The following is a 27,410-nucleotide window of genomic DNA, read 5'->3' as shown; positions in this document are numbered from 1 at the left end:
AAAATGTAACCGTTAGTGAAACATTTGAATGTACTAGTTGTTAACATACTGAGTTATATAAAATAGAAACTAATATTAGCTTTTTGTATATATAATGAAGATAAATTTGCAATTTTAAAATATTTTAATGCGACAATTATAATGCATCGGCACATATACTTATATCCTGTTACCAATTTATTTTTATAAAAAATCTCATGTAGAAATTTATTTTTATTAATAATCTCATGTAAAATTCAATTTAATCAATAATCTCATGTCAAAGTAAATTTCATCAATAATCTTATGTCAATTTTATTTTCATCAATAATTTCATGTCAAATTGATTTACATTAATTACTGCATTTAAAATATCTTTTAATCAATAATTTTATATCAAGTATATTTTCATCAATAATTTCATATCAAATATATTTTCATCAATAATTTCATATCAAATATATTTTCATCAATCATTTCATATAAAATATACTTTCATCAATAATTTAATGTCAAGTATATATTCATCAATAATTTCATATTAAATATACTTTCATCAATAATATCATATCAAATATATTTTCATCAATAATTAAATGTCAAGTACAGGGTGGCCGAAAAGTTCCAGGACACTATACATGTATTTTTAATAAAACACAGTATTTTTTAAGATACACACAGAAAACATATAATAACATTTTCGGCCAGTCATCAATAATTCTATAGCAAACTTATTAAACGGATAAACAGAGATTAATAAACGAAGGAAGATTAAGGAAGGTTTCTTGTAAAAAATTCAATCCGTTTATAAACTTTATATGATAAAAACACATACTTTTTCTTATTTGTTGTCCTTCCATATGTGGACAGATATATTCCGACTCATCGGCTGGGCATTCCCAGGATCCATCAAAGTAACAGAAACAATTGTAACGAAAACAGCCCTCCGTGATGGTGAATGTTCGTCCGAGGGAAAACTCCCTTTCTTGAGCTAAGCAAAATGTAGGTTCTTTTCCAAAAGGGATGATCATGCTTTTACGATTGACTGAAACGAAAAACAACTAATCAAATTCGGTAATAATAAAAAAAAATACTAGGTAAGGTTTATTGAGCAATCGCCCCAGCAGATTGCTTGATTATTAAACAAATTTAAAAAAATAAGAGTATAATATTTATTTATATGTGTTATAAATCGGAATATCATTGGTAACCTCGGTTTTAAATCCAAATAAAGGGTACCAATATCTGGTCACCTATATTGGACTTTCTTCAGTCACTGTTTATATCTGTCAACATGGAGTCACACGCTGTATAAAACTCTGTTAGATTACAGTCTTCGATCCTATTTTCATTTTTGCAATGCTATATATATATATATATACATATATATATATATATATGTATACATATATATATAAAAAATTGCAAAAAATACGTGTCAGTGAATAATTATATTTTAAACATAATATATGTATGCCGCTCCCCATTTAGGGGGTACCAAGTTGGGCAAAGGGAAAATTATTCCCAACTCGCATTTAGGTAAAAATGCACTTTCGTATAAATAATTTGATTCGTTCAAAGAGTATCGCTAAAAAAACAAATAAAAACATTTACATAAAAACGCGATACATTCAGTAGTCGAGCGAGGTGGACCCGTGGTGAAGGTTTAGGCTTATGATCGTGGGGTCCTAATTTCGAATCTCGCTAGATTCAACCACTCCGATGAAGCGTAAACGACGAAACACGTGTCAGTGTATAATTATATTTAATATATATATATATATATATATATATATATATATATATATATATATATATATATATATATATGCCGCTCCCCATTTAGTGGGAACCAAATTGGTCAAAGGGAAAATTATTCCCAACTCGCATTTAGGTAAAAATGCACGTTCGTATAAATAATTGAATTCGTTCAAAGAGTATAGCTAACAAAAAACAAATAAAAACACACACACACACACACACACACACACACACACACATATATATATATATATATATATATATATATATATATATATATATATATATATATATATATATATATATAGGTCACCACTTATCAAGGCCCGGAAGCCGGAAGAAGTTTATCTAAAAAAGACTAATGTAATGTATCAGCCTGCTTCGTGAAAAAAAAGATATGTTCTGCCTCAGATATTAATTCGTAAAACTAACCTAAAAGTTGTGGACAGATTCACTTACTTGGGTAGTATTCTGTCAAGGGAAGTACATATAGACGATCAAGTCGACTGCAGGATAGCCAAGGCTAGTACTACCTTTGGACGTCTCAGAACTACTGTGTAGGAGTGTAGAGATATTCGGCTGCAAACCAAACTTCAAGTATACAGAGCTGTGATTCTTATCATCCTCATGTATGCTTGTGAAACTTGAGCCATATATGTCACACATGACAAGAAATTGAACCATTTCCATATGACCTGCCTCCGTTGATTGTTGAAAATCAAGTGGCAAGACAAGATACTAGACACAGTGGTTTTAATCCGGTCAAAACTTCCATCAGTACATACCATGTTACAAGAATGCTAGGTTCGTTGGGCAAGTCAGATATGCTGCATGCCTGATTCAAGGCTCCCCAAAACAGCTCCTTTATGACGAGCTTTTGGAAGGAAAAATACGCGCAAGAGGACAGTGGAAACGGTTCATGAATAAAATGAATGGCTCCCTCAAACAGTTCGGTTTGTATTCTAATCCATGGGAAAAACTAATCCAAGACAGAAGTTTCTGGTGTGTCGCAACTCACCAAGGGGTTGAAATTTGCTGAATCCGTACACAATGAAGAACGTAAGAGGAAACATGACATTAGAAAAGACAGAGCAGTCTTACAGACTGTCGGTTACAGAATCATCCCAAATGTGTCCAATACGTGAGAAATTCTTCAGAACTCGAATTAGTCTAACAAGCCATCATGGAACCCACAGAACAATTGCATGATCACGATTAACGCAGTGGACGAACATCATATATATATATATATATATATATACATATATATATATATATATATATATATGTGTGTGTGTGTGTGTGTGTGTGTGTGTTCCTTAAAAAAATGAAGTAAATCAAAAACGGAAAAAAACTGAAACATGTTAACGAGTATTAAGTTTTTTTCTAAACAGTTTATTTCTTGAAACTAAAAAAAATACTCGAGCTGAGATCGAAACCAAAACCTAAAAACGGTGAGTCAAGTATGATAACCATTACATCATCTTGTCTAGTTCTTGAAAAGGTGTTTTCAAACCTTGTAAAACAGCTGACAAACAGATAAAAATCCGATTATCTCCCCCCCCCCGAGTACTATTTTTTTTTCAATTTAGGACGCTCTAGCAGCCTTTTCTCCCGGAAGAAAACCGATTAAAAAGTTTTCTACATGTCTGAATACTTTTTATACCAAAGTCTGTAGATTAAAAATTCGTTGAGTATATAGAGTATATAGGATAAGAAATGTTCTCTCTCTCTTTCTTTCTCTCACACACACACACTTTCTCACTTTATATATATATATATATATATATATATATATATATATATATACATATATATATATATATATATATATATATATATATATATATATATATATATGTATGTGTGTGTGTGTGCGTGTGTGAATATATATATATATGTATATATCATACATAAATATATATGCGTGCGTTCTTGTCTGCCAGTTGATTTGTGTGTGTATGCTAGTATTTATATAGATGAAAGCAAATTGGGGTTTACTTACCGCGGTATTGCAGTGTGTCTTGGGATGTTTCACTCGTGCAAGTATACTTTGCTTTTTCCGGGGGACACTCCCATGATCCATCGGTATTACACTGACATTGGTACAGGTAGCAGCCGGTGTCAAAAGAGAACGACTGGCCTAGTTGCTTCTGGCTTCCTTTCACGTCACAGGCTAGAACATTATCAACGATTGTTACGTACATAACGCGAGTGATTGCTGCAAGAAGAAAAAGAGAAACCAAACTTTGTAACTATAGCAATTAATCTATTGATACAAATAATCAATCCTCATCTCCAAAATTCAGAAACGTGAGTTTGTTTTTGTTTGTAAGTTAATTTTATGAAATTTAAAGTTAAGGTAACAATTAAATGTTGAACACTTTATTTTTTTTATTTGACGTTGTGTGCTTTCGTTACATTTTAAATTATTATTTTTATTTGAAGTTTAACTTTTTTTTTTTAATTTTTTTTCCATTGCGGGTACAAATACGCAGTAGATTGTAAATTAACATATTGTTATTAAATTTTTGCGTATATCGAAGACTGTCACGTTCGTAATTTACCTTCATCGACGCCATCTTGGGGAGGACAAATGAACTTGGCATGTTCTGCTGAGCAATCCCATGATCCGTTCGAATGGCAATTGCAAAGGTATTGATAACAGCCGACATTCAGGGAGAAAGGACGATTTACAGGATGGCGTCTCCGATCAGCAATGCAGTAGTTGACGCGACGTCTTGAAGGCATCACCATACCCATGTAGTACACTGAGAGTAAAGCAAAGAAGAGAATAAACCATGAATGATCACAATACATTTTTACATGTGACGTTCATTATTTTAACTTTTAATCTTTGTATAGGAACACGAGTTAGTAAATTAAGCATTTTACAATGAATGAATTTAAAGCATTTATTTATTATATTTAACGCCATAATCACGTTGACACATCGGTTCTCGCCAGATCTCCGAAGTTAAACAACGTTGAGCCTGACTGGTGCAAAATGGGTTACGATTTGGAAATTCTAGGCTCTGCATGTGTTCTCCGCTTATATTGGTATTGTTTCCAGTAGTCCTGAACCTCCACTTGCCACTGAAGGACTCAGGAGGTGTGGTTGGAGATTGTACAACTCTTGCTACAAAAATTCCACGCGCAGACACCCTTACAGTGGGTATCCATAATCTATCAGGACTAAAGGAAGATACCATATTTTTAAAAGAAAAGGATATACATGTTCAACAAATAAAAAAGGAATATTAAGAATGATACCATATATGGTATTTGATTTTATTCTTAAGCATAGCCGCTCTTTTAACTCCTCTCTATCTCATCTATGTGTTGCGGTCTAATTTTGAATGTTAATGTGAAAAAATACTAAAGAGCTTTTAGAGTTTTTTTTACATAGGCATCACCACTTATCAAGGTCAAGGGGACACTCAAGGATAAGGGTTAGGATACAACAAATCCTTTCTCAGTGAATGTATGCATACACTTTTGGTGAGAAGTCATGTTTGATCGAAACCTTCGTTAAATTGTCAGAGAAATGGTTTAAACAGTTGGTGTCTGGTCATCTAAAGTCAATTGGTAAGATAAAAGGCTTGATAAGATTTTAACAGAAAAGCGGGAGGACACTAACGAGGCGATAATTGAGCGGGTCGGTACTTTCACTAGAATTAATGAATACTGACACCAAAGAAACAATTTTCCAGTGATCATGGAAGCAATATCCGATTACACATTTGTTCTATAGTTTAAAGAGAAAAGAGACTAGCCAAGCAGAACATTTTATTTGTTAAGCAAAGATAAGTTCGGATCTATACGTCTTAAAAATGTCTTTTTTTTTTTGGCATCACCAACATCGGAAGAGGTGATTATCAGATCATCAAGTGTGGCTTCTGAACGCAAAGAGAAACTTGACATGGAGTGGTTCGTGGTGTCTAAGAGACAAATCGCCCGACATGAAGTTAAACCTTCTCAGTTGCCATGCAAGTTGCATCATGTTCGTTATTAAAAAAAACAAAAAAAAACAAAAACAATATATATAAAGTTTATAAAGCTTGAGGATGATGACAAGTTTACTAAAAATAAATAGAAGAGCGCTATTACCTCGTTCTTGTTCGGTTTCCTGGAGGGTAGCATCTTTACATCGATTCCGAGCTCGTCCTGCTGGGCATTCCCAGGATCCATTTATCTTGCAATCACAGTGATATTCAAAACAACCGTCGACAAAAGAGAAAGATTTTCCCAATGGATACTGGTTGCCTTTAGCTGAACACATTTCAAGTCCATCTCCTTTAATTATGTACATTGATCGACTGGAGGCTAGAATAGATCCGGAATATATAAAGTTAAAACAGAAAATACATGTAAAAGTAAGTTTTTTCTCATTTCAACTCTTATCACATATTAAAGATATTTTTAGAGTTTAGTGTAGATCGAATTATTAAACATGTTTCCACAAGGATATATATATATATATATATATAAAGCTGAATGTCCGTGTGTGTGTGTGTGTGTGTGTGTGTGTGTGTGTGTATGTGTGTGTGTGTGTCTGGTCACGAATAGGCTCCTATATGGTTGACTATTTTTACAAACTGATTACATATAATGATAGATGTTTCGAGACACAGTAATGGGTATGTTTGATCTGGCAGAACAGTGGTTCATTAAAATTGTGGGGTCTGCGTTCGCGCCTGGTCCACAAAGTATGGAAATAAAAAATTTAAAAATTAAAAAAAAAACGTTTCCAAGTGTTTTCGATATACATAAGAATACTTTGAAAGTATGCTTTAACTTAAATAGGGATGGTATAATAAAATTGTGGGGTCTGCGTTCGCGCCTGGCCTCCATAGAATGGAAATAGGCACAAACTTTAATAAAGACTTTTCATATCTATCTGCGTAAGTATACTTTGATAATTATGTTTCAGTTTGAAGAAATATGGTATAATAAAATTATGGTGTGTTCGTTCGCACCTGACCTCCATAGAATGGAATTAAATATGTCACAAAGTTTAACAAGGTTTTTTAATGTAGATCAACAGAATATTGTGATAAGTGTTTCAGTGTGAACAGGTATGGTATAATAAATTATGGGGTTGATCTATTTTATTTTTACTTTCATCATATTTTGCTTCGGTTTTGACACCCCCAAATTCGAAGCTATTTCTTTACAACCCTTCCTTTTCATAACCTATCATACTTTCATAAATCAGAATCGATTTTCTGTAGGCTGTTTTTGAACCCAGTCAACGACGGATACTTTTTGCTAGTATATATATATATATATATATATATATATATATATATATATATATATATATATATATATATATGTGTGTGTGTGTGTGTGTGTGTGTGTGTGTGTGTGTGTGTGTGTGTGTGTGTGCGTGCGTGCGTGTGTGTGTTATGTGTGTGTCGTGTGCGTGCTAATGTGTGTGTCGTAATAAGTAGTGACCTATAGTGGTAAGTAGGGCTAGGACAACAGCATATTCTTTTCATTGCTTTGACTTCCAAGTATATATCCGACAGTTAGACACAATTAATCTACATACAAACACAAGATATCATTGGATATATACCTGAGAATCAAACGTGGTTTAGAAGTGACTTTACCCAGCTCTCCGTTTGTAAAAGAAAAACAAGAGTATGCTAGCATAGTGACACGCTTGTCAATAACACGGTATACAGTAGCGTTCAAAGCTAAGGGACAACATTTTAAAGCCTAATATTTTTTTACAAATAACAACTATGAAAAGCTTCAATTTTGACAACTGGTATTCATTATCATCCATAATAATATACTAAAATTGGAATCATTTGCAAAGGATAGAAAAACAATTATAACAATTATTTATTTATTTTCAAAATAGGAACGTCCAAAAGTAAGGGACGAAATTGAGAAAAATAATTTAAACTTTATGCTACATTGAATTTTTTTATTTCCTTAAAAGAATAAGTTTTACTTAGTCATTTGTCTGGGAACATGAACCACCACCGATAACATCAAATGGAAAAGTGACAGTGTTCTGCGACAAAGACATACAGGCAGGCAGATGCATAAAAGACAAAGCCATCAAGCCAGATATTGTAATATGGAACGAGCCCGAAAGGACTGCACTCATTATCGATGTCACAGTTCCAAACGACTTTGGCCTTAATAGAGCAGAACGGGAAAAGATAACAAAATATCAGGACCTAAAAAATTATCTAAAAACACAACATGGTCTCTGAAAGAAATAAACATCATACCAGTTGTGACAGGAGCAACTGGCCTAATAAAAAAAAAACCTTCAAAAATACTTAGAAGCAATCCCTGGAAAACCAAGCTGTAAGGAAATACAGATTACACAATAAAGGGAACAGTGTCTATTCTTAAAAGAGCCCTCGGATATAAATTTAAATTATAATAGAATCCAATGTTAGCCCCAGGAAGGAGCCCCTTGATCTCTTGAAACTAACAAAAGTAAAATAAATAAAAATTAGAGAGATTTCTGAGAAAGTGAAATGTTCCAAGAGTTTTGTAAGCAGAGTTGTTAAATCTTACAATAATACTGGCAAAATAGTTAGTTTTTTTTAATCGGCAAACCTTGCAAGACTTCGGCAAGAGAAGGTCGACTAATACGGCGTATGTCATTAAAGGACCGTTTTAAGTCTTACACAGTAATTAGAAGGGTTATGAATATTACTTCATGTGTTAATGTGTCAAGACATACTGTTTCTAGACGACTGAAAGAAATAAGCCTGTTTAATCGAACCCCAGGTTAGTAAACACTTGTTAGTTCGAAGAATAAAAAGAAGAGACTAGAGTTTGCAAACAGGTATGTAATTTGGACATAAAATGAAAATTAGGCAAAAGTATTTTTCATTGATGAAAGCAAGTTTAATTTATTTGTAAATGATGGGGAAAAAAATGTAAAGAGACTTATTGATGAAAGATTAAGTGGAAAGTGTACTAAGAAAAATGTCAAGTTTGGGGGCGAAAGCGTCATGGCATTTCGAATGTTTTCTAGCCAAGGTACAACGCCTCTTGTCCGGTTAGAAACTCGTGTAAACGCGCAGATCTATAAAAACTTTGTTCAAGATCATGTTGTGGCAATCATAAAGAATTCAGGTTTCGATAGGGCTACCTTTACGCAAGATAATGCCCCATGTCACAAGGCAAAATGAGTTACATTGGCGAGCAAGATTTCGAAATTATGGATTGGCCACCGCAAAGTCCTCACTTAAATCCAATAGAAAATCTTTGGAAAACCTTAGGAGTGAAAGTTATGGAAAAAAATCCCACTAACACGGAGGATTTGTGGGTGAAGCTTCAAGAAGAATGGTCTAAAATTAGTATAGAGGATTGTCAAGAACTGATTCGTTCTTATAGTCGAAGATGTACAGCTGTAATTGAGAGCAAGGGCTCATTTACTAAATATTGATTGTATATGTATTTTTATTGTTTTTTGGCTGTTTACATTGTTTTTCTCAATTTTGTCCCTTACTTTTGGACGTTCCTATTTTGAAAATAAATAAAAAAATGTTATAATTCTTTTTCTATCCTTTGCAAATGATTCCAATTTTAGTATGTTATTATGGATGATAACGACTACCAGTTGTCAAAATTTCAACTTTTTACAGTTGTTATTTGTAACAAATATTAGATTTTAAAATGTTGTCCCTTAGTTTTGGACGCTACTGTATATAACATGACAAAGAACAAGAACAATCAAATTACTAATCTATAAAAACAGATTGTGTAAAACGGAATTTTGAAATATTAATTAAAGCTACTGACGATATATTGCATACGTATGCAGGAAACCACACGGGAGGCTTTTTATCACCATCACATTGATAAAGGAAATTATAATTAATGTTTCTGGGAACATAATTAAGCCATAACATACCATTCACTAACTGATCGTTAAATTAATTAATATGTTTGCCATGTCGTTCGTAGTCATAAGTTTAATTCAATACACAGTCCAGTAATAAATTACGATTAACTTTGGAGAAAAATGACTAGTGCTTTACTTGAATTTTTCACAATAATTAATAGCATGTAAGAAAATTTATTCGACATAATCACATTGGCACACTAGTTCCCGTTAGATTACGGAAGTTAAGCGACGTTGAGCCTGGTCAGTATTAAATGAGTGACTATTTGGGAAAATACTAGATGCTGTATATAGTAGAACTCTCTTTATCCAGCATTGTTTCGAGTCGTCCTGACTTCACCTTGTCAATAGAATCGATCAGTGCAGTTAATAAAAGGTGTAGCGTGTATAGACCCTTACAACGTCTCTCGAGACTGATTAAAAGCCATGTGTTCATGTGTTAAATTTTTTATTACTTATGTAGAATACGAACCGCGATATCGTCGGCATATCCCGTGCAGGTTACTTGAACTGCTTAAATGTGTCGAAACGTTTAGCTAATGAAATTGCAGTATTTAACAAGTGGAGAACGGTATGCTTTGTTTATTAAATTGTTAGGTGAATCTACAGAATAGTTAATAAACACCTTCGACTTATGTTAAGAATAGCTTTCTAAATAATAAGGTTATTATTTCAGCACGATCCATAAAATGCGAAAGCACTTTTTCATTGAAATTACAACAGTATTTTAAATATTAGCAAAACAAAAGAAAACAAAAGCGCGATGTTTTCGTTCGGAAATTATTTACAGTGTTTTACGTAAGTTATTTCCAAAGCAAATTTCAAAAGCTAAAAAAAATCGTTTTTCTTAAATAAAATATATCTAAATAAGTTGGTTGATTAGTAGGGCTATGACAACAGAATGTTCTTATCATTGTTTTGACTCGCGAGTATATATCGGACACAGTTAATCAACCGATAATCACATCACTCTATATAAAAGCATATAAGATATCAACGGATACACACTCGAGAATCAAAACATTGAAAAGAACATGCTGTTGTCCTAGCCGTATTGATTACCTAAAAATAGCAATAGCTTAAAACAATTTAAGATTCAATTGGATGGCTCCAGAAATAACCGTAAAAAAGAAAATAAGAATTATTTAAGCGGGATATTTAACTGAATTTGATTTGTATATTAATAGTGTATCATGCTCTGGTTTGTTATTAAGCGATAAATTGCAAAGAATATTAAAAATGGGGATGCTAAGACATACTATAATCAAGTTACAAAACAAAGAAAAAATGTTATAAAGAAATCAACAATATTGGCACGTGAATCAATCTTCTCAGAAGGATTACGATAGAAATATCCAACAACACCGTTCTTACCATGTTCAATGGCTTGTCCTGCTTGTTTTTGGCAAATATACAGAGAGAGATCAGCAGGACATTCCCATGATCCATCCGACATGCATTGGCAGTTAAACCGGAAGCAGCCATCATTGAAGAAAAATGGCCGATCAAGAGGATAAGTCTTTCCGTTTGCCTCGCAGTGGCTGACTTCTGTACTAGATGAGAAAACTTGACCTTTGCTATAGACTGAACAGGAAAACAAAACAAAAATCTATTATGTTTGTGATATGAAAATAATTAAAAAAAACTAGTAATAAACACATACGTACATAAAGAAATATAGAAAATAAAAAGTTAATAATTAAAAACGTGGATGGAGTGTAAAAATATTACTAGTGAAGAGATTAAATTAATAGTCTGAAGTGATCTATAATAGAAATAAGTTGTATTTGTACGGTATCTTTTTAAATTTATAACATAATTAATTAAAGTCTTACATACTATAATCAAGTTACAAAACTCAACACTTAACAATGTTTGCATATGAACATTATCATGTGTTGATTTTCGAAGCCAAATTCAATTTTTAATTATGTCATAATTTTTATAATCTACTAAATTATATGTGAGATTATAATATGTCATAAATTTTGATATAACCTGTGAACCGTCCAAATTATTTTTTATCTGTATTATTTTTATATATCTTGGGAAATTTATGAGATTGTATTTGTTATAAAATACATTTTATTTTAATTGATTCCATAGATATATCTTGTATTGTTTTGGATTTTTAAAGAAAGACGTGGAGAACAGAATCAGGTCAGCAAATTTCGCCTTTAGTCGCCTCAACTGCCCAGTATTCAACAACCGCGCCCTAAAGATGGCTAACAAATTAATGGTGTTCCGGACAGTAGTCCTCTTCATGCCCCTGTAGAAGTGATATAAAATCAGGAACGCTTTCAGCAAACTTAAGGAAGATTTTTAAAATGCCTCGGAAAAGCCACACTACCAATATTGAAGTCCTAGAACCGGCTTCAGTGACCAGGGTTGGGATCACCATCATCCATCACCGCATTCGCTGGGTAGGTCACGTTCACATGGCGAATAATTCAAGTCTCCCCAAGAAAATGCTATATGAAGAACTGGCCCAGGTTACGAAGCCATAAGGAGCCCCAAAACTCCGCCACAATGACCAACTCAAACGCATCATGGCTCTAACAAACATCGACCCATTCTCATTAGAGGAAACTGCCATGGACAAGAAGACGTGGAGAGGCGCGGCATACCATGGCACCGTGTACTTTAAGAAGAATAGGAGATAGCACGAAGAGGCTAGGAGAAGAAGAAAAAGAGAAAGAGAGACGAGAACAACCCCGACCCCCTTACCTTTCCTTGCGAACACTGTTCAAGACTCTTCCACTAGACTCAGACTTAACGATCACATCATACATAAACATCCACCCCAAAGAGAGCAGACTAGCGACAAACGACGGGACCCAATACTCGAATACGAGTAGGAACCGACGATATATATAAAACAATAAGAAGGATGATATTTATAAGTCTTTAAAAAAATACTTTGCAAGGATGCGATATAGGTAAAATATTTTCGCTTGTTTTCTTTTCCTTATAAGGCAAATGTTTTCTATAATGTTTTATTGTTAAAGTGTTTTTTATTCAATAAATCTGAAGAAAGGCTGTTCTTGTAAAATTTTTCAAGCGACATAATGTTTGGATTTACCGAATAGTCTTGAACCAATTGTAACTAACGATGAAATACACTATTTGTTGCTATCAACCCATTCTTTGAAGTCTTGGTTTTTGTTAAAACAATATATGAATGCTCAATTATGAAATATGATAATTTTGTAGCTTACAGTTTAAGTCATCTCTTTTTGGCTTAAAATTTATTGGTATAAGAACTGAATTAAAATTTATTGGTATAAGAACTGAATTAAAATTTATTGGTATAAGAACGATTACTGAATTATATAAACCCAGTAAAATTCGGAATACTACAAATAAGACTATATATTATATATATATATATATATGTGTGTGTGTGTGTGTGTGTGTGTGTGTGTGTGTGTGTGTGTGTGTGTGAACATTGTTGATTATTGTAATTTCATCTATCTACTTAGCAGCCAAAATAGTGTAAGGGCACACACACACACACACACACACACATATATATATATATATATATATATATATATATATATATATATATATATATAAATATATATATATATATGGTGCAGCATAAATAACACCCTTCTTATCGCTTTAATGCCTAATTGTAATAGTACGTGATAATTAATACCAGTTTTCTCATTTTAATTTTACTTTTTAATTTTAATGAATAAGACTGTTTTACACAAGATGGACACATTAATATGATACATAAAATAGTTAAAGAAAAATGTCAAAATTTTAAATTAAAAAGTTTTTTATATACATGTGTCTATGTAAATCTATATTTGAGTGCATATGAGCTCTCATATGCAGACATGCTTGTGTGTATCAATTATTTTAAATTTGGAGCCTTTTGTTTATGTTTAACAAAGAAGACTTGATTTTTATTAATGTTCTTTACAACTAGTACCGTTAAGGATTGGTTTAATAATAACGAGCGTATATCTTCGATATCTTCATCTATTTGATATTTTTAAGTTTCATAAAACAGAATGCAAACATTAGTAAAAAAGAATAAAGACTTTGATTGGTGAAAATAAAAAATTAAAGACTAAATTGATACTTACATTTGGCTTTGACCGATGCTTCGTGTGAATGTTCGCCCGCGGGTCGGAGACACGTGAATTGCGTGCGGTCAGCTGGACAGGCCCATGAGCCATCCTTGTGGCAATTGCAGTTAAAACGGAAACATCCTTTGGTAAAAGAGAAGGTACGACTCAGGGGGTATCGAGTGCCGTTGATCAAGCAGGCCCGAGCGTTCCGGAATGGAATGATGTACATGCTTCGATCGGAAGCTAAGATCGAAAAGAGAATGAATACAAAATAGAATCACTTGAATCACTTTAATCAATACAAACGACAAATACAGCTCACTTGTATTGTAAGCCATTTTAATTTTAGAAGTAACAAAAGAGAAGTAGAATGTTGTGTTAAACAAAACGGTAGTATCAATCAGGGACGCTTGGAATTGTAAAAGTTTGCAGACGACATATAGCGTTTCCGGTAGGTAGTCAATCCCAAGAAGTCCTGAGACAAAGAGAAAAATTACGTCTTGCGTGAAGACGAAAAAGTGTGTGCCGGAATTCTATGGGGTGATTCCGGTTTCTGATTGATCGGCAGCAGAGCCTAGTTCCATCCGATCGGTCAGTTTTTATCAACCTTGTATATAAAAAACCCCTGCCATTTTCTTTCTTTTTTTTATTTTGTAATCATACCCTCTCTACGATACCAAAAATATTGCAACACTAACTGATTCACTTTTCAGCCTATTTTAATTGAATAAACCAGGATTGCTCGGTCCAGACACTTCACGATTCATAAGAGCTATTTAACAAATAATAGACACTGGTAGAAATAAGCCTCAACAGACCGCTTGAATGTTCCAGTGCATCTCCTTAGCTATCATCCGATGCAACACCATGTCTCCACATATACTAGTACATCATCCTCCAAAGTATAAGTCTGTAGTAACTGGATTGAGATGCGATTTGAATGAATACTAAAAAGCAAATGATTTGAATAGCTACTCTTTTTATTTCTCCGCCTTGTTTAGATTTGCTCTTCTCGACACTAGCAAAAGCAAGTTCGTTTTCACAGGAACGTGTTGACTCAAAATATTGTCGACCCAGGAAAATCATTTAAAACCCCAAAAGTAACTACCCTGTGTCAAATTAACTAGACCTTTAAGAATAGTGACGAAATAATATTTTCTTTTGAACGCCTGCTCAACACGCTCGTGCATTTGAGGGATGGGAAAGTGAAAAGGAACACGTCTATGTGTTACATACAAGACATTCTTCATCTCACACACATTCTTAAACACTGGCGAGAGTCAAGCGAACAGAAACGAATTGCTACTCACAGCTATACGCGTACTAACAAGAACAAAGTAAACCAACGCACATACACAGTTCCACGAATACAAATACTCGTATACGCATATTACTTACACACTGTATTCACACCATGAACATATTAATATGCACACCATAAAGCCTAGTAATTATTTATTGAACGAGTTTTTACCAAATAAAGTTTGCGTAAATGAACACTTACTAATCGATAATAACTTTTATATTCTTATAAATATAAAATTTATAGAGACATATTTATATATTTTATAGATATAAAAATATAGATACATATTTATATATTTAAAAAAATAAAATTATAGATACATATTTATATATTTAAAAAAAATTAAAATTATAGATACATATTTATAGATATAAAAATATAGATACATATTTATAGATATAAAATTGTTTTGTCATAAAACATCGTTTTCTTTTCTCAAATTTTAATTTCCAAAACTTTGCTTATTTTTTAGTGACCTTCTATTCTCTCAACGTTTCATTTAATTTCATTTTTCTAAGTAGTCATGTTCCTGTATATCCTTAATTTTCTTCCTTCACTATAACTTTATTTAGATTCATGCTGATTGTCAGCGTGGTTATAGACAATACCTAAAGACGCTATCGTCTTCCAATAGGGCCCTACTAAGGCCAGGAACCATGTCATAAGTCAAACGATTTTGCAAAATGAACCAATTAGATTTCTCAAAATGACTGCCACGCAGAATTTTCCAAAACATATCTGAAATTATTTAATGAGACCTTATTAAAAGTTACTAAATATGAAAAGTAATTTTGCTATAATGTTTATTTATATTTTATATAAATAAACATTATAGCAAAATTACTTTTCATGTTATAAATAAATATAGATAAAGAGTATAAAAATGATGTGTTTTATATTACTTGTATTGATCGGACTATTTTTCTCATCTTGAGTGTTATTTATGCAACGTTTCGATCAGATTGGTTCTCGACCGTCCTCAGGCATGCTGGCTGTTGTTTGGAAAAGAAAAAAGATTTCGGCGATGCAAGGGAGACAATCCTCTGTCGATTTAATTAGGGTTGCCTCCCCTTTCTTAACCATTTGTTTTTAAATACGAAACCATAGCCTTATGGATAGAGACGAACTCAAAGAATATGAAAATATCTAAGGAGCTAGTAACTTTTCTCTTTTCTTTTCCAAAAAACAACCAACATGCCTGACGACGGTCGAAGGCTAATCCGACTGAAATGTGTACAAATAAAACGCAAGATGAGATCAATAGTTCGATTAAAACAAGTAATATAAAGAATCAGCCCTATTCTAAAAATTCAAAACTTTAATAATGTATTTCTTTACGACCGTTTGATAATAGCCGGGGATTTTAATTACTTACTCTGTGCTAGTTGTTCTCCAGATTCACTTTGACAAATGTAGTTGGCCCGCTGAGCTGGACAAGCCCATGATCCATTGCTGAAGCAATCACAGTTGAAACGGAAACAACGATCGGTAAATGAAAAGGGTCGACCGAGCGGATACTCAGCACCTTGGGCGATGCAGTACTTTACACTGGCTCCCATTGAAACAACCACGCTCATGCTGTAAACTGAAAAAAAAAGTATATATATATATAAATCATAACACTTCAATTATTCCGTAACAATTTGAATATGGCTTATACATCTTATTATTCCTTTCTGAATCTAGTAAAATGGATGCTATGGTTCTCGTTATATTTACGGATGCTCAAAAGCATCTGTTTTTACTTTACACAACATAGTTGAACATTTCGGTGGAAAATTTTCGAATACTTTGTTATATTTTGTAATATTTGGTTGCTGAGTTTTTAATAATAATAATAATAATAATAATAATAATAATAATAATAATAATAATAATAATAATCTTTATTGATAGCAACAGAAAGGTGATTAAGTGGTCAATGACAGACAGCGTTCCAATCCAGTTCGGCCCACCGAAACAATTTCATTATGGATGTTGGCAACCTTCACGTGGTTTCTCTCATAAGTACCCGGTGTATTTCTAGAAAGAGTTGAAGCTAGAAATATTTGTTTATCATTCAAAATGAATGGTTCTCGACAACCACAACAACAACAACAATAACAACAGCAACCGTAGCAACAGCAGGAGCAGAAACAGCACCACCAAAGTCCATCCCCTGCCCTAACACGGAGTATTTATGAGTTATGCTTCCAGAAACTTCGGGTGAATATAAAAGGTGTCTCCGCCTGGATCTGGCGGTCTCTCGTCGTTTTTGCCAATGTTCTATGAACAAACTATAGAAAGCAAGGGTGTTAGGTAACCCATTGCAATGCAGATTTGTACCTTGCGTTTGTATGTCTCCGTCAAGAGAGATGACAAGTGAAAATAATATTGCGTTGCGTATGTGAAACGGTTAATCAATGTCTATAAATAACGATCTTTTTTCAATGAGTATGAGCAACTGCTGGCTCTTGTTGATATCGGTCTCGGAGTTTACTTGAAATCTCTCAGAAACATTAAATGCTCCAAATCTACGAGAAGAATCTCGGCCAAAAGGAGATAATATCGACGATTTAATGTTTCACAGTGAATTCGGATGAAATTCGCGCAACAACAATAGAAAGGATGTGATGGTGGTTAAGTGTTTAAGGAAACAAAGTAAAACCTGGAGGTGCCAAGTTCGAATCCAGTTTTTTCTAAAACAAAAAAGCACAATTTTAAACTTTAATTCAAGCCATTATGGAAAAAAAACTTTTATAAAATAAACAATAGGTTCTCTACAATGCAATGTAGACAACAATATATTGTGGACTGTCAATGTGGGGAGGCATGTGAAGATTTCTCTCGGTGCATCGCGATAGGTCTCCAATCAGACCTGGCAATCAATCGATTTGATGGAAAAGATGGGCGATTTCATCGATTTCGAGGACAATAAAAATATGGAATATAAAACATCTGTTGATCATCATTCAATCCCAAGTAACGTTGTGGCTTCCTGCTAGTATATATATATATATATATATATATATATATATATATATATATATATATATATATATATATATATATATATATATATATATATAGTCATTTTGATCTTTCTTTGTATTTATATATCCCCGTCAGGAGAGATGAGGAGTTACATTTTTTTTTCAGTTGTTGCAGGGAATCTACATGTCCTTCTACATACAACACCTGGTATTCCTAAATGGTCACCCATCTGATACTGAGCAAGTTCAACGTTCCTTACCTTCGGTTATCTAACGAGAACATGTGTTATACAGCATAATCACGTTGACACACCGGTTCTCGTCAGATCACCGAATTTAAGCAACGTTGAACCTGGTTAGTTCGAGATGGGTGACCATTTGGGACTTCTAGGCGCTGATGTGCTCTCTCCGCTTATCTCGGCATTTGCTTTCAGTCGTCTTGTACATCCACTTCACTTTGCACTGGTATTTAACAATGTCGACTCAGGAGAGGCGTGGTTGGTGACTGCGCACCTTCTGCCACAAACAATTTCACGGGCAGGCACCCCTTCGTGAGTATCCATCGTCTGTCAAAGACTGAAGGAGCCGTTTTTATGTGTCAACGGTCATGTTCGTCTTATATGGATAGAACTTAAGTTGAATCTTAAGTTTGAAAAATTAGCAAATGGTTTGTGGGAATAAATCCAGCGGCGGTTACTTTTAATATGAACATTGTTAAATATGAGCAGATGTGAATTCTTTTTAATAGAATCCTATGGTCAAGACTATGAAACTAGTATTTGTTGTATTCGTATACTCACGCATGCGCACATTGTACTTTTTTTAGTTAGATCCTTGTAGGGAGGGTTGACATATAGACAGCCATCCTTTGTGCAGTCCCGTGCACTTGTTCTGAACTGCAGATGGGCGGACCATGTAACTTTCTTCCTAATTATCTCAATTGAGATGTATGGGTCACGTGCAATGGCTGACACAGTTACAGTAGAACGGCCACACACGCGCACGTGCACAACACGGTGTCAGAGTAAGATAGATAAATAGATAGGTAGATAGCTAGAAACTTGGAGAAATTGAGAGACAGAAAGACTGAAAATAAGTTTAAAGAGAGAGAAAGAGAGAGAGAAAGCCGCAAAGAAAGTGAAAAGTTGTTGCAAGGACACTCTAGCACACAAATTGGATATTTATTTCATGTTATGACGCCGGCTGGATGTGTGTATATGTGTGAAAAACTCAAAGTCGGTTTTCTCATTAACTAGTAAAGATGACATATGCATTCAAGACTTACACACACACACACACACACACACACACACACACACACACACACACACACATATGCACACACGCACACACACATATGCACACACGCACACACACATACGCACACACACACACACAAACACACGCACACACACGCACATATATATTATATTTTGTGTACAGAAAGTTGTTAGATGAGACAAATCATTGGTACCGTCGGTTTCAAGTCCGATAATTAGGACCGTTTTAGATATCCATATCAAGCTCTCTTCAGCCAATACTCATCTGATGAGTACCAAAGACTTGACTTATCTAACAACTTTCTGTACACAAAATACAAAATATGAATACGCTCTTATTTTTCGGATTTTCCTTTTAATTGAGCATTCTGCTGGATTTCTTTTTCAAAAAAAAAAAAAAAACTAATCATATATATATATATATATATATATATATATATATATAAACTAGTTTACAAGTTTGCTAAAATATAACGGAAATATTATGTTTTTCCAGTGTTCACACTCGCTATCTATCTATTTCCCTAGATATATTAGATATACTACTAAAATATGCATATGAAATCATAGAACTGCGTCAGTAATTCAATTGTTATATAAAATATTGTCATTTCTGAAAACGACGCCATCTTTTTTACTCAATTTATTCTTATTTTATTTCAGTAAGTGATTAAGTCTTTTCAATTGGACCGAGGCTACTTCTGCTTTAGGAGATCTAGGTTACACAAGGGGAATTTCCATGTCAGTAGAACGGGCTATTCTCTGACTCTACGTATTTTTTATTATGTACTAGGAGACCGCTTGGCGTTACCCAATTGTAAAATACGCATAAATATTATATTTTAATTAATGCAGAATTCTTATTTATCATAAACAGAAATACCGTAGGCATTAAACGTAACGTTTAATTCCTTTGAAAAATAAATTTAAAAAAACCCGAAAAGACACTGAGACGTGCATGCGAGTATTATGATTTTTAAACAGTTCACTTCTTGTAAGTAAAAAAAAAAAAAAAAAACTCGAGCTGAGAGCGAAAGTAAGACCTAATAACAATGAGTTAAGTACGATAATCATTACACCAGCTTGTCCTGACTTTAAAGTATGTTTTAAACCAACTCATATTTAACATAAGGAAGGTGCCATATTTCACGACCGCGCATGCACAGAGGTGAAACAGTTGAAAACAGATAAAAATCCGGTGCTCTCTCGCATACCAATTTTTCAATTTTGAGCCCTTACCAGCACCTTTTCTGGGTAAAAACGGAATAAAAACTTTCCACATATCTGAATACTCTATATATCAAGTTTTAAGTATGTAAATCAAAAATTCGTTGAATATATAGGTTGAGATGTCCTCACACACACACACACACACACACACACACACACATATATATATATATATATATATATATATATATATATATATATATATATATATATATATATATAATTTTTACGTATATAAATGTTATCCATGTCGATGTCTTTCCTGGCAGATTTCTAATTAGAAAAATATCGGGGAAATTAATGTGAACTTGCATATATTATTAAAATACATACATACATACATACATACATACATACATACATACAGAAATACATATATTTAAAAAGTGGTGAATTTGTGATTAACGACCCGCACTGACAACTTGGGCATGCCAAGTTCAAATCCAGTTCATATTGCATTGTCTGACTTTAAATCATTGCTCGAATTTGTTATCTCTAAAAGTAATTTATTGTAAATGTATATTTAATGATTGTATGTGTTTATGTTTCGTGTGTGTGTGTGTGTGTGTGTGTGTGTGTGTGTGTGTGTGTGTGTGTGTGTGTGTGTGTGTGTGTGCAGTATGTACCTCGCAACGCTTATTCCATCTCGTTTGCCGTCTGCAGAATCATTAGTCGAGGATGAATAGTCTCTTAAAAAAAAAAAAAAAAAAAAAAAATGAAAAAAAAAAAAAACGTCTCCCCGTCTGCCTACTTACATGTCTGTCCTTCACCGGTGCGCCGTCTGCCCGCTCCTCTCGGGCAGATGTCTTCTGCCCTACTCGCCGGGCATTCCCATGACCCGTCCTCTTTACAATCGCAGTAGTATCGGTAGCATCCATCAGTAAAAGAGAACGGAAGCCCCAGGGTGTAATGTCGACCCTTGGCTACACACGCAGTTGCGCTATCTCCGATCGTCACGACTTGGCTTTTGGTGTAAACTGCAAAAGAAGGAAAAAAATGTATATATATATATATATATATATATATATATATATATATATATATATATATATATATATATGCAGCAGTTTTTATTAAAGCAGAAATTGTTATACACCACAGAGATACTTTGCTTTATGCTTTTTTGTCTGTATGCTTGTGTGTTTTTTTTTTAATTTTTTTTTGATTTTCCGTGTAATCTTTTTATATGAAAATCGAAAATATTTATGAAAGTTCCATAGTTATCACGAGCACTTTCGATTCAAGTGCGAATCATCTTCAGGTGTTGATGAAGCGAAATTGAGTAGGAGCGAAAATGGAAAATAGAAAGGTGAACAGTAAAATATGCAATAAACTGTATCGAGTGATGGAAGGTTAAAAGTATATAAAAAATCGATTAAACGTCGATTATAATCCAAATCGATTAAAAATCTGAGTAGTAAAATCACCGAGTCCATCGGCCAATATCGGCAAAGCCCATCGTTTACGCGCTACGCCAAACATTTTAACACGTTGTTGCCTTTCTCGAATGCGATGTTATTTATAACTAGTGGGGGTACCCGGCGTTGCCCGGTTGTTTGGAGGTGTATGTGTCAGAGAGGGGGGATAAAGTAAAGAATAAGCGGAGTAAATATTAAAAAAAAACGATGTTAAACTTCTGTAAAAAATCGGCAAAATCAAAACCACAGAAAAAAAAACAGCAAACAAACGTAAAACTTCTTTAAACAAGAAATCGGGAAAACAAAAAGCAAAAATCAGGAAAAAAATGAACGTATTTTGAAAAACAAAAACAAAAAAAACACAGCGAAAAGCGGGGGGAAATGGCATAAATAACCCTTCGATTCGTTTAATTCCAATGGTGCGTTTCACCCAGTAGAAAATGAACGTTAAAATTCCATTCCAGTTTTTTAATCAACTACAAAACGAAATAAAGCGAAAGAAAAAATGGCATAAATAACCCTTCGAATCGGTTAAGTTCATGCTGTGTTTCACCCAGTAGAAAGCATAGAACGAAAAGCAACGTTAAAATTCCATTCCAGTTTTTTAAGCAACTACGAAGTAAAGAAAACCCAAACCGGTGTATCTTTGTGCTGTCCCTTGTGAAAGATCCCGCAACGGTGTAAGTGGTGGCGGGGGAAGGAGGAATTTATTAGAGAGAAAAGATTGTATAACTTCCATTGATTCTAACCAATTTGGTAGTGAACTCTCAGCAGAAAAAATATAGGAATCTACGATTATCAAGTAATGTGCTGCAGTTTGTGTATATTACATTTGCATGAAATGTCTTGATTTTCAATCCTATTAAGGTAAAAATCAAAGGGGAAAAATGAGTTCATTTTATATATATATATATATGAAACTCAACCACTTCATTTCATTTCAATGAGAGTTTATATATATATATATATATATATATATATGAAACTCAACCACTTTATTTCATTTCAATGAGAGTTTTTTGAAATTCATTGAATTACAATTTAATACACACACACACACACACACACACACACACACACACATATATATATATATATATATATATATATATATATATATATATATATATATATATATGGATAGGGTGGTGTGTTCTAATGCATGATGTTTTGAGATTTTTTTATACTTGGATTTTTCAAATAATTAACTATACATGATGAAATAGCATTATTCTGATCAATTTAAAGGTGAAATTATACGCATGAAAATGACCAGAAAATGACTGAGAAGTGTTTCGTAATTTCTAGAAGTTCTATTCTTTACTGTTCTAAAAATTATATAAAAAACATTAAAACTATAGCATCAGCAGTCACTTAGATGAAAATGAAAGGCCAAAATAACTGATAAGTAATAATGTCAAATTTTTAAGTAAGGAAACCTCTTCTGATAATTCTGTACATCTTGACATATCCAATGCCTTTGATCAAGTCAGGCAGAAAGGGCTGCTAATGAAAATTGAACCGTACAATATAACTGGACGTATACTAAATATAGTTAGATCCTTCTGAGACAATATGACCATCCAGGTTGTCATTGAGGGACGTACACCGAAACAGCATAACATTAATGCGTGAGTGCCTCAGGGGTCGATACTTGAACCACTATTATTTCTGATATTAATTAACGATCTCCTTGATAATATTGTGTCCGAGATGGGTATATTTGTTGATGATAAAATGCTCTATAACATATACGAGGGAAGAAGGATGTACACAAATCTAAGACAATGGAAGAATCGTAAGAAAATGACCTCCAGACTGTAGTGCAATGAGGCTGTAAATGGATGGTAACATTTAATGCTATTAAGACTAAGCTGCTCTTTCTTTAACAATTACAAGACGCCTCTCCAATCACCGATATACATGATAAATAACACCTTACATAGGAATTCTTCTTTTAACCTTTAACATTCACGGACAATATGAACTGGAACAAATACATTAGGGACATTGCGAAAGCTTCTGCAAATAAGGTGGGTTCCTTCTATCGTGCAAGAAGACTAATGACAGCCGAGAGCATCCTGTACCTCTACAAGGCCACAATTCTCCCATGCATAGATTATCATTGCCACACCTGGACTGGCGCATCTACCACTAGTCTCTCTCTCTCTCTCTCTCTCTCTCTCTCTCTCTCTCTCTCTCTCTCTCTCTCTCTCTGATCAGGCCCAAAAGAGAGTCTTCAACATAAGAGGTTTCACTTTGTTAACTAAGTTCCCATCTCAGTCACATCCCGCACTGTTGCATCTCTGTGCTTGTTTTACAAGTATTTTAATGGAATGTGCTCTGATGAAGCCGTTGCACTTGTGGCTCGACGTACATATTCCTGAAAAACCCGCTTAGCAACAAAATCACCTCCTCTTTACTGTTGAGGTCCCAAAATGTCAGAAAGCTTTCTACTCTAATAGTTTTTTTCCCATCAAACACCCAGACTTTGGAATTTGCTCCCTGCTACCTGCTGAGTTAAAAATTTCATCCCTGAAATATATATATATATATATATATATATATATATATATATATATATATAGAGAGAGAGAGAGAGAGAGAGAGAGAGAGAGGGGGGGAATGAGAATTATTCGAAAATAATATATTTTGTATATATCCGATCTACTAGTTCTTCATACTACAATAATTAAAGATTGCGGTTATATATATTATATAGTCATGCGTTCGTTGGTTTATATCAACAAGTTAAATCTTCATTAAATTCTTGAACTTGAAAGCTTCACCGCTCACTCAATAATTTCAAACCATTATTACAGTTTATAGATTACCTTCTCAGCTATAAATTTAAATTTTCGTACAGTAAAACAAAAGTTATGATAAATTTACTTGTGTTCAAAATCGTAAATTCCGTATGGAGGTGAGCGATGTTTTTTATGACTGGTTTCCATAACAACCCCGTCGCTTCAGCTACCAATTCACTACTCTCGCAAAAAGAGAAGTAACAAGTGAAACAGAGAGAATGAAAGAAAGAAAGGGAAATAATCGGGGGGGATTTTATTGAAAGCAGACGATTGCCGTACATTGTTATTACATATGTATATGCTATGTTTACGGGAGCAAAAAATAGCATTGAAATTAAAAAAAAAAACACGTGAAGTTATTGGAAGCCTGGAAAATCATGGATTACAATAGAAAAATGTAAGCATAAAAATTAATATAGTTAAGCTTAAACATGAATAAGTAATAGACTAGTTGTTAAAATTGGAAAAGAAAGGGACAAGATACTTTAGTAAAAATATATAAAATTTCTAACATAAAATATTGCAGCATTGAATTTTTTTAATCCAATTTAACTTTATATAATCAGTTTTTAAAGCTGCAATATTTTATTTTATGAATTTATTATATTTTTAACTTTTTGCACTTTTCTTTTTTTTAGTTTTAACAACTAGTCCTTTACTTTACCAGTTTTAACAACTAGTCCTTTAATTTTCAATTTTTAAGGTAACCATATTACTTTTCATGCTCGCATTTTTCTATTGTAATATATATATATATATATATATATATATATATATATATATATATATATATATATATATATATATATATAAAAGTGAAAGTGTCTGTCTGTGTGTGTATCTGTGTATCTGTATGTCTGTGTGTGTACATTTCCCTACGCAATAACCCTGTCAATTTTTAGTCTACAGACTCGAAATTTGATATACAGGGTACTGAGATTTGGGGAAATCGATGTGATTGGTTTTTGGCCAGAAATTTGGCGATTAAGGGGTCAAAGTTCAACGATTTGACCTTTGAGAACTCTACCAAACTCCTACGACAATTTTCGATCTAAGCACTTGAAATTTTAGATATAAGTTCCTTGGACATGGATCTAACTTAATAACTCAATTTGAGCCCAAAACTATAAATTTTAAGGGGTCGTAATAGGGGTCAAATTAAAATAAAATGACCACTTTTTTTTTGCTCAACGTACATCTGCAAATACCCGGGCAAAGCACGGAATCCCTCGGTTTTATTATATTCCTTTTGATCTCCTCCAATCTCCGTTTTCTTTGTGTGTTTTTTTCAAAATTGTATAAGTTGGATCCATAGCGAGCGCTTTCGACAGAGATACCTCTATCATCCTCGAGCATGTTGTAGAAATTTTCCTTATTATATATATATATATATATATATATATATATATATATATATATATATATAATATTTTTATCATGGTCACGTGGTGGCTTATTAAGAATTTACTGGGCGGATGTTTTTTTAATAATTATATATAGAGTATATTGATTTATTGTATATTTACAAAGTTACATATTTAAAATTAAAATCTGCTATCCTAAGCATTTTAAAATATTTCGACTATATTTGTAATTGATATTATTGATCTGCCTTTTTTTGGGGGGGTTGTTTATTCACGTGTAATCACCTTTTTCTTCACCATATTCCCTCTGCTTCACTTTTTGTTTTCAAATAAGATCTTTGACTTACTTGCAGTTTCATCAAATACTTTTGTATGCAAAATCCGATCCCGGATTTTGCTAATTCCTACCCTCTGAGGAGAAGGAAAGTATTTCTTCGAAACTCCGCGGATTAAGGACTATCCACTTATCAAGTGTTTCCTTTTCAGATTAAATATGTTTTTAACTTTTTTTTCAACGTGTTTTTTAACATGTTTTATTAACTGTTTGCTCATATATATATATATATATATATATATATATATATATATATATATATATATTGATTAATTGATTGATTGATTGATTGATTGATTGATAATCCAGCGATTGGTAAGATGCTTAAACTAGATCTATATTCAATCTATACATTTTAAAATATTTTTTGACTATGAACGATGAACTGAGTATTTTTAAAAAATATTTTGTTCAACGCCATTTTGGAAATTGTGAAAATTTATTGAAATCCATCCAAAGCGCAATCGATTTTTTGGGGGATACTTACTGATCGGTTGTGTGTTGTCTGGTTTAGTGCAAATATAACGGGCTCGTTCGGAAGGACATTCCCAAGATCCGTCATGTTTACAGTCGCAGTCGTAATGGACACATTCCTCTCGAAACGAGAACGATCGATCCAAGGGGTAATTGTTTCCGTTCGCCTCGCAGCTCGACACTTCTGTCCCGATCTTCAGCAGAACATTTTTCGAATAGACTAGAGAAAAAATAGAAATAAAAACATGCAATGCTTAATAAATAAAAACGGGCAAGTACACGTGTATTAAATAAGCGAGGCACTGTATGCATCGATTGTATAGGTAACTGTTTCTTAGCTTTTCAAAATACGCCACATTTAACTTTTCTTTCTTAACTTATTCTTAATAACTTCGACAGCTTATTTTTTTTTAAACTGGAAGGAATAGATTTAACATGGCACTGTATCTGAACTTATTCAAACGTCACGTTGTTCTAAACTTACACAAAACATAGAACATTTATTTTCG

At 33.2% G+C, this 27,410-nt stretch overlaps 1 protein-coding gene across 4 annotated transcripts in view; it reads right to left on the bottom strand.

Annotated features, from left to right (window-relative positions):
- Positions 1–27,410, bottom strand: part of LOC145288028 (uncharacterized) — a 593,135-nt gene that overhangs the window by 380,434 nt on the left and 185,291 nt on the right. For all 4 annotated transcript variants that reach the window (XM_080136036.1, XM_080136037.1, XM_080136039.1 and 1 more), the window contains exons 7-15: positions 26,915–27,121; positions 21,260–21,481; positions 16,398–16,607; positions 13,732–13,959; positions 11,003–11,212; positions 5,851–6,066; positions 4,308–4,511; positions 3,746–3,961; positions 815–1,024 (exon numbers count right to left, since the gene is read on the bottom strand). In XM_080136036.1, coding sequence (XP_079992162.1) covers positions 815–1,024; positions 3,746–3,961; positions 4,308–4,511; positions 5,851–6,066; positions 11,003–11,212; positions 13,732–13,959; positions 16,398–16,607; positions 21,260–21,481; positions 26,915–27,121 — 1,923 coding nt within the window. The remainder of the gene's footprint in view (positions 1–814; positions 1,025–3,745; positions 3,962–4,307; positions 4,512–5,850; positions 6,067–11,002; positions 11,213–13,731; positions 13,960–16,397; positions 16,608–21,259; positions 21,482–26,914; positions 27,122–27,410) is intronic.

The sequence above is a fragment of the Euprymna scolopes genome, chromosome 11 (assembly GCF_053919585.1).
Source record: "Euprymna scolopes isolate OS-2025 chromosome 11, ASM5391958v1, whole genome shotgun sequence".
Classification (NCBI taxonomy): Eukaryota; Metazoa; Mollusca; class Cephalopoda; order Sepiida; family Sepiolidae; genus Euprymna; species Euprymna scolopes.
The sequence above is the reverse complement of the archived record's forward strand: the minus strand, read 5'-3'. Positions and strand labels throughout refer to the sequence as shown.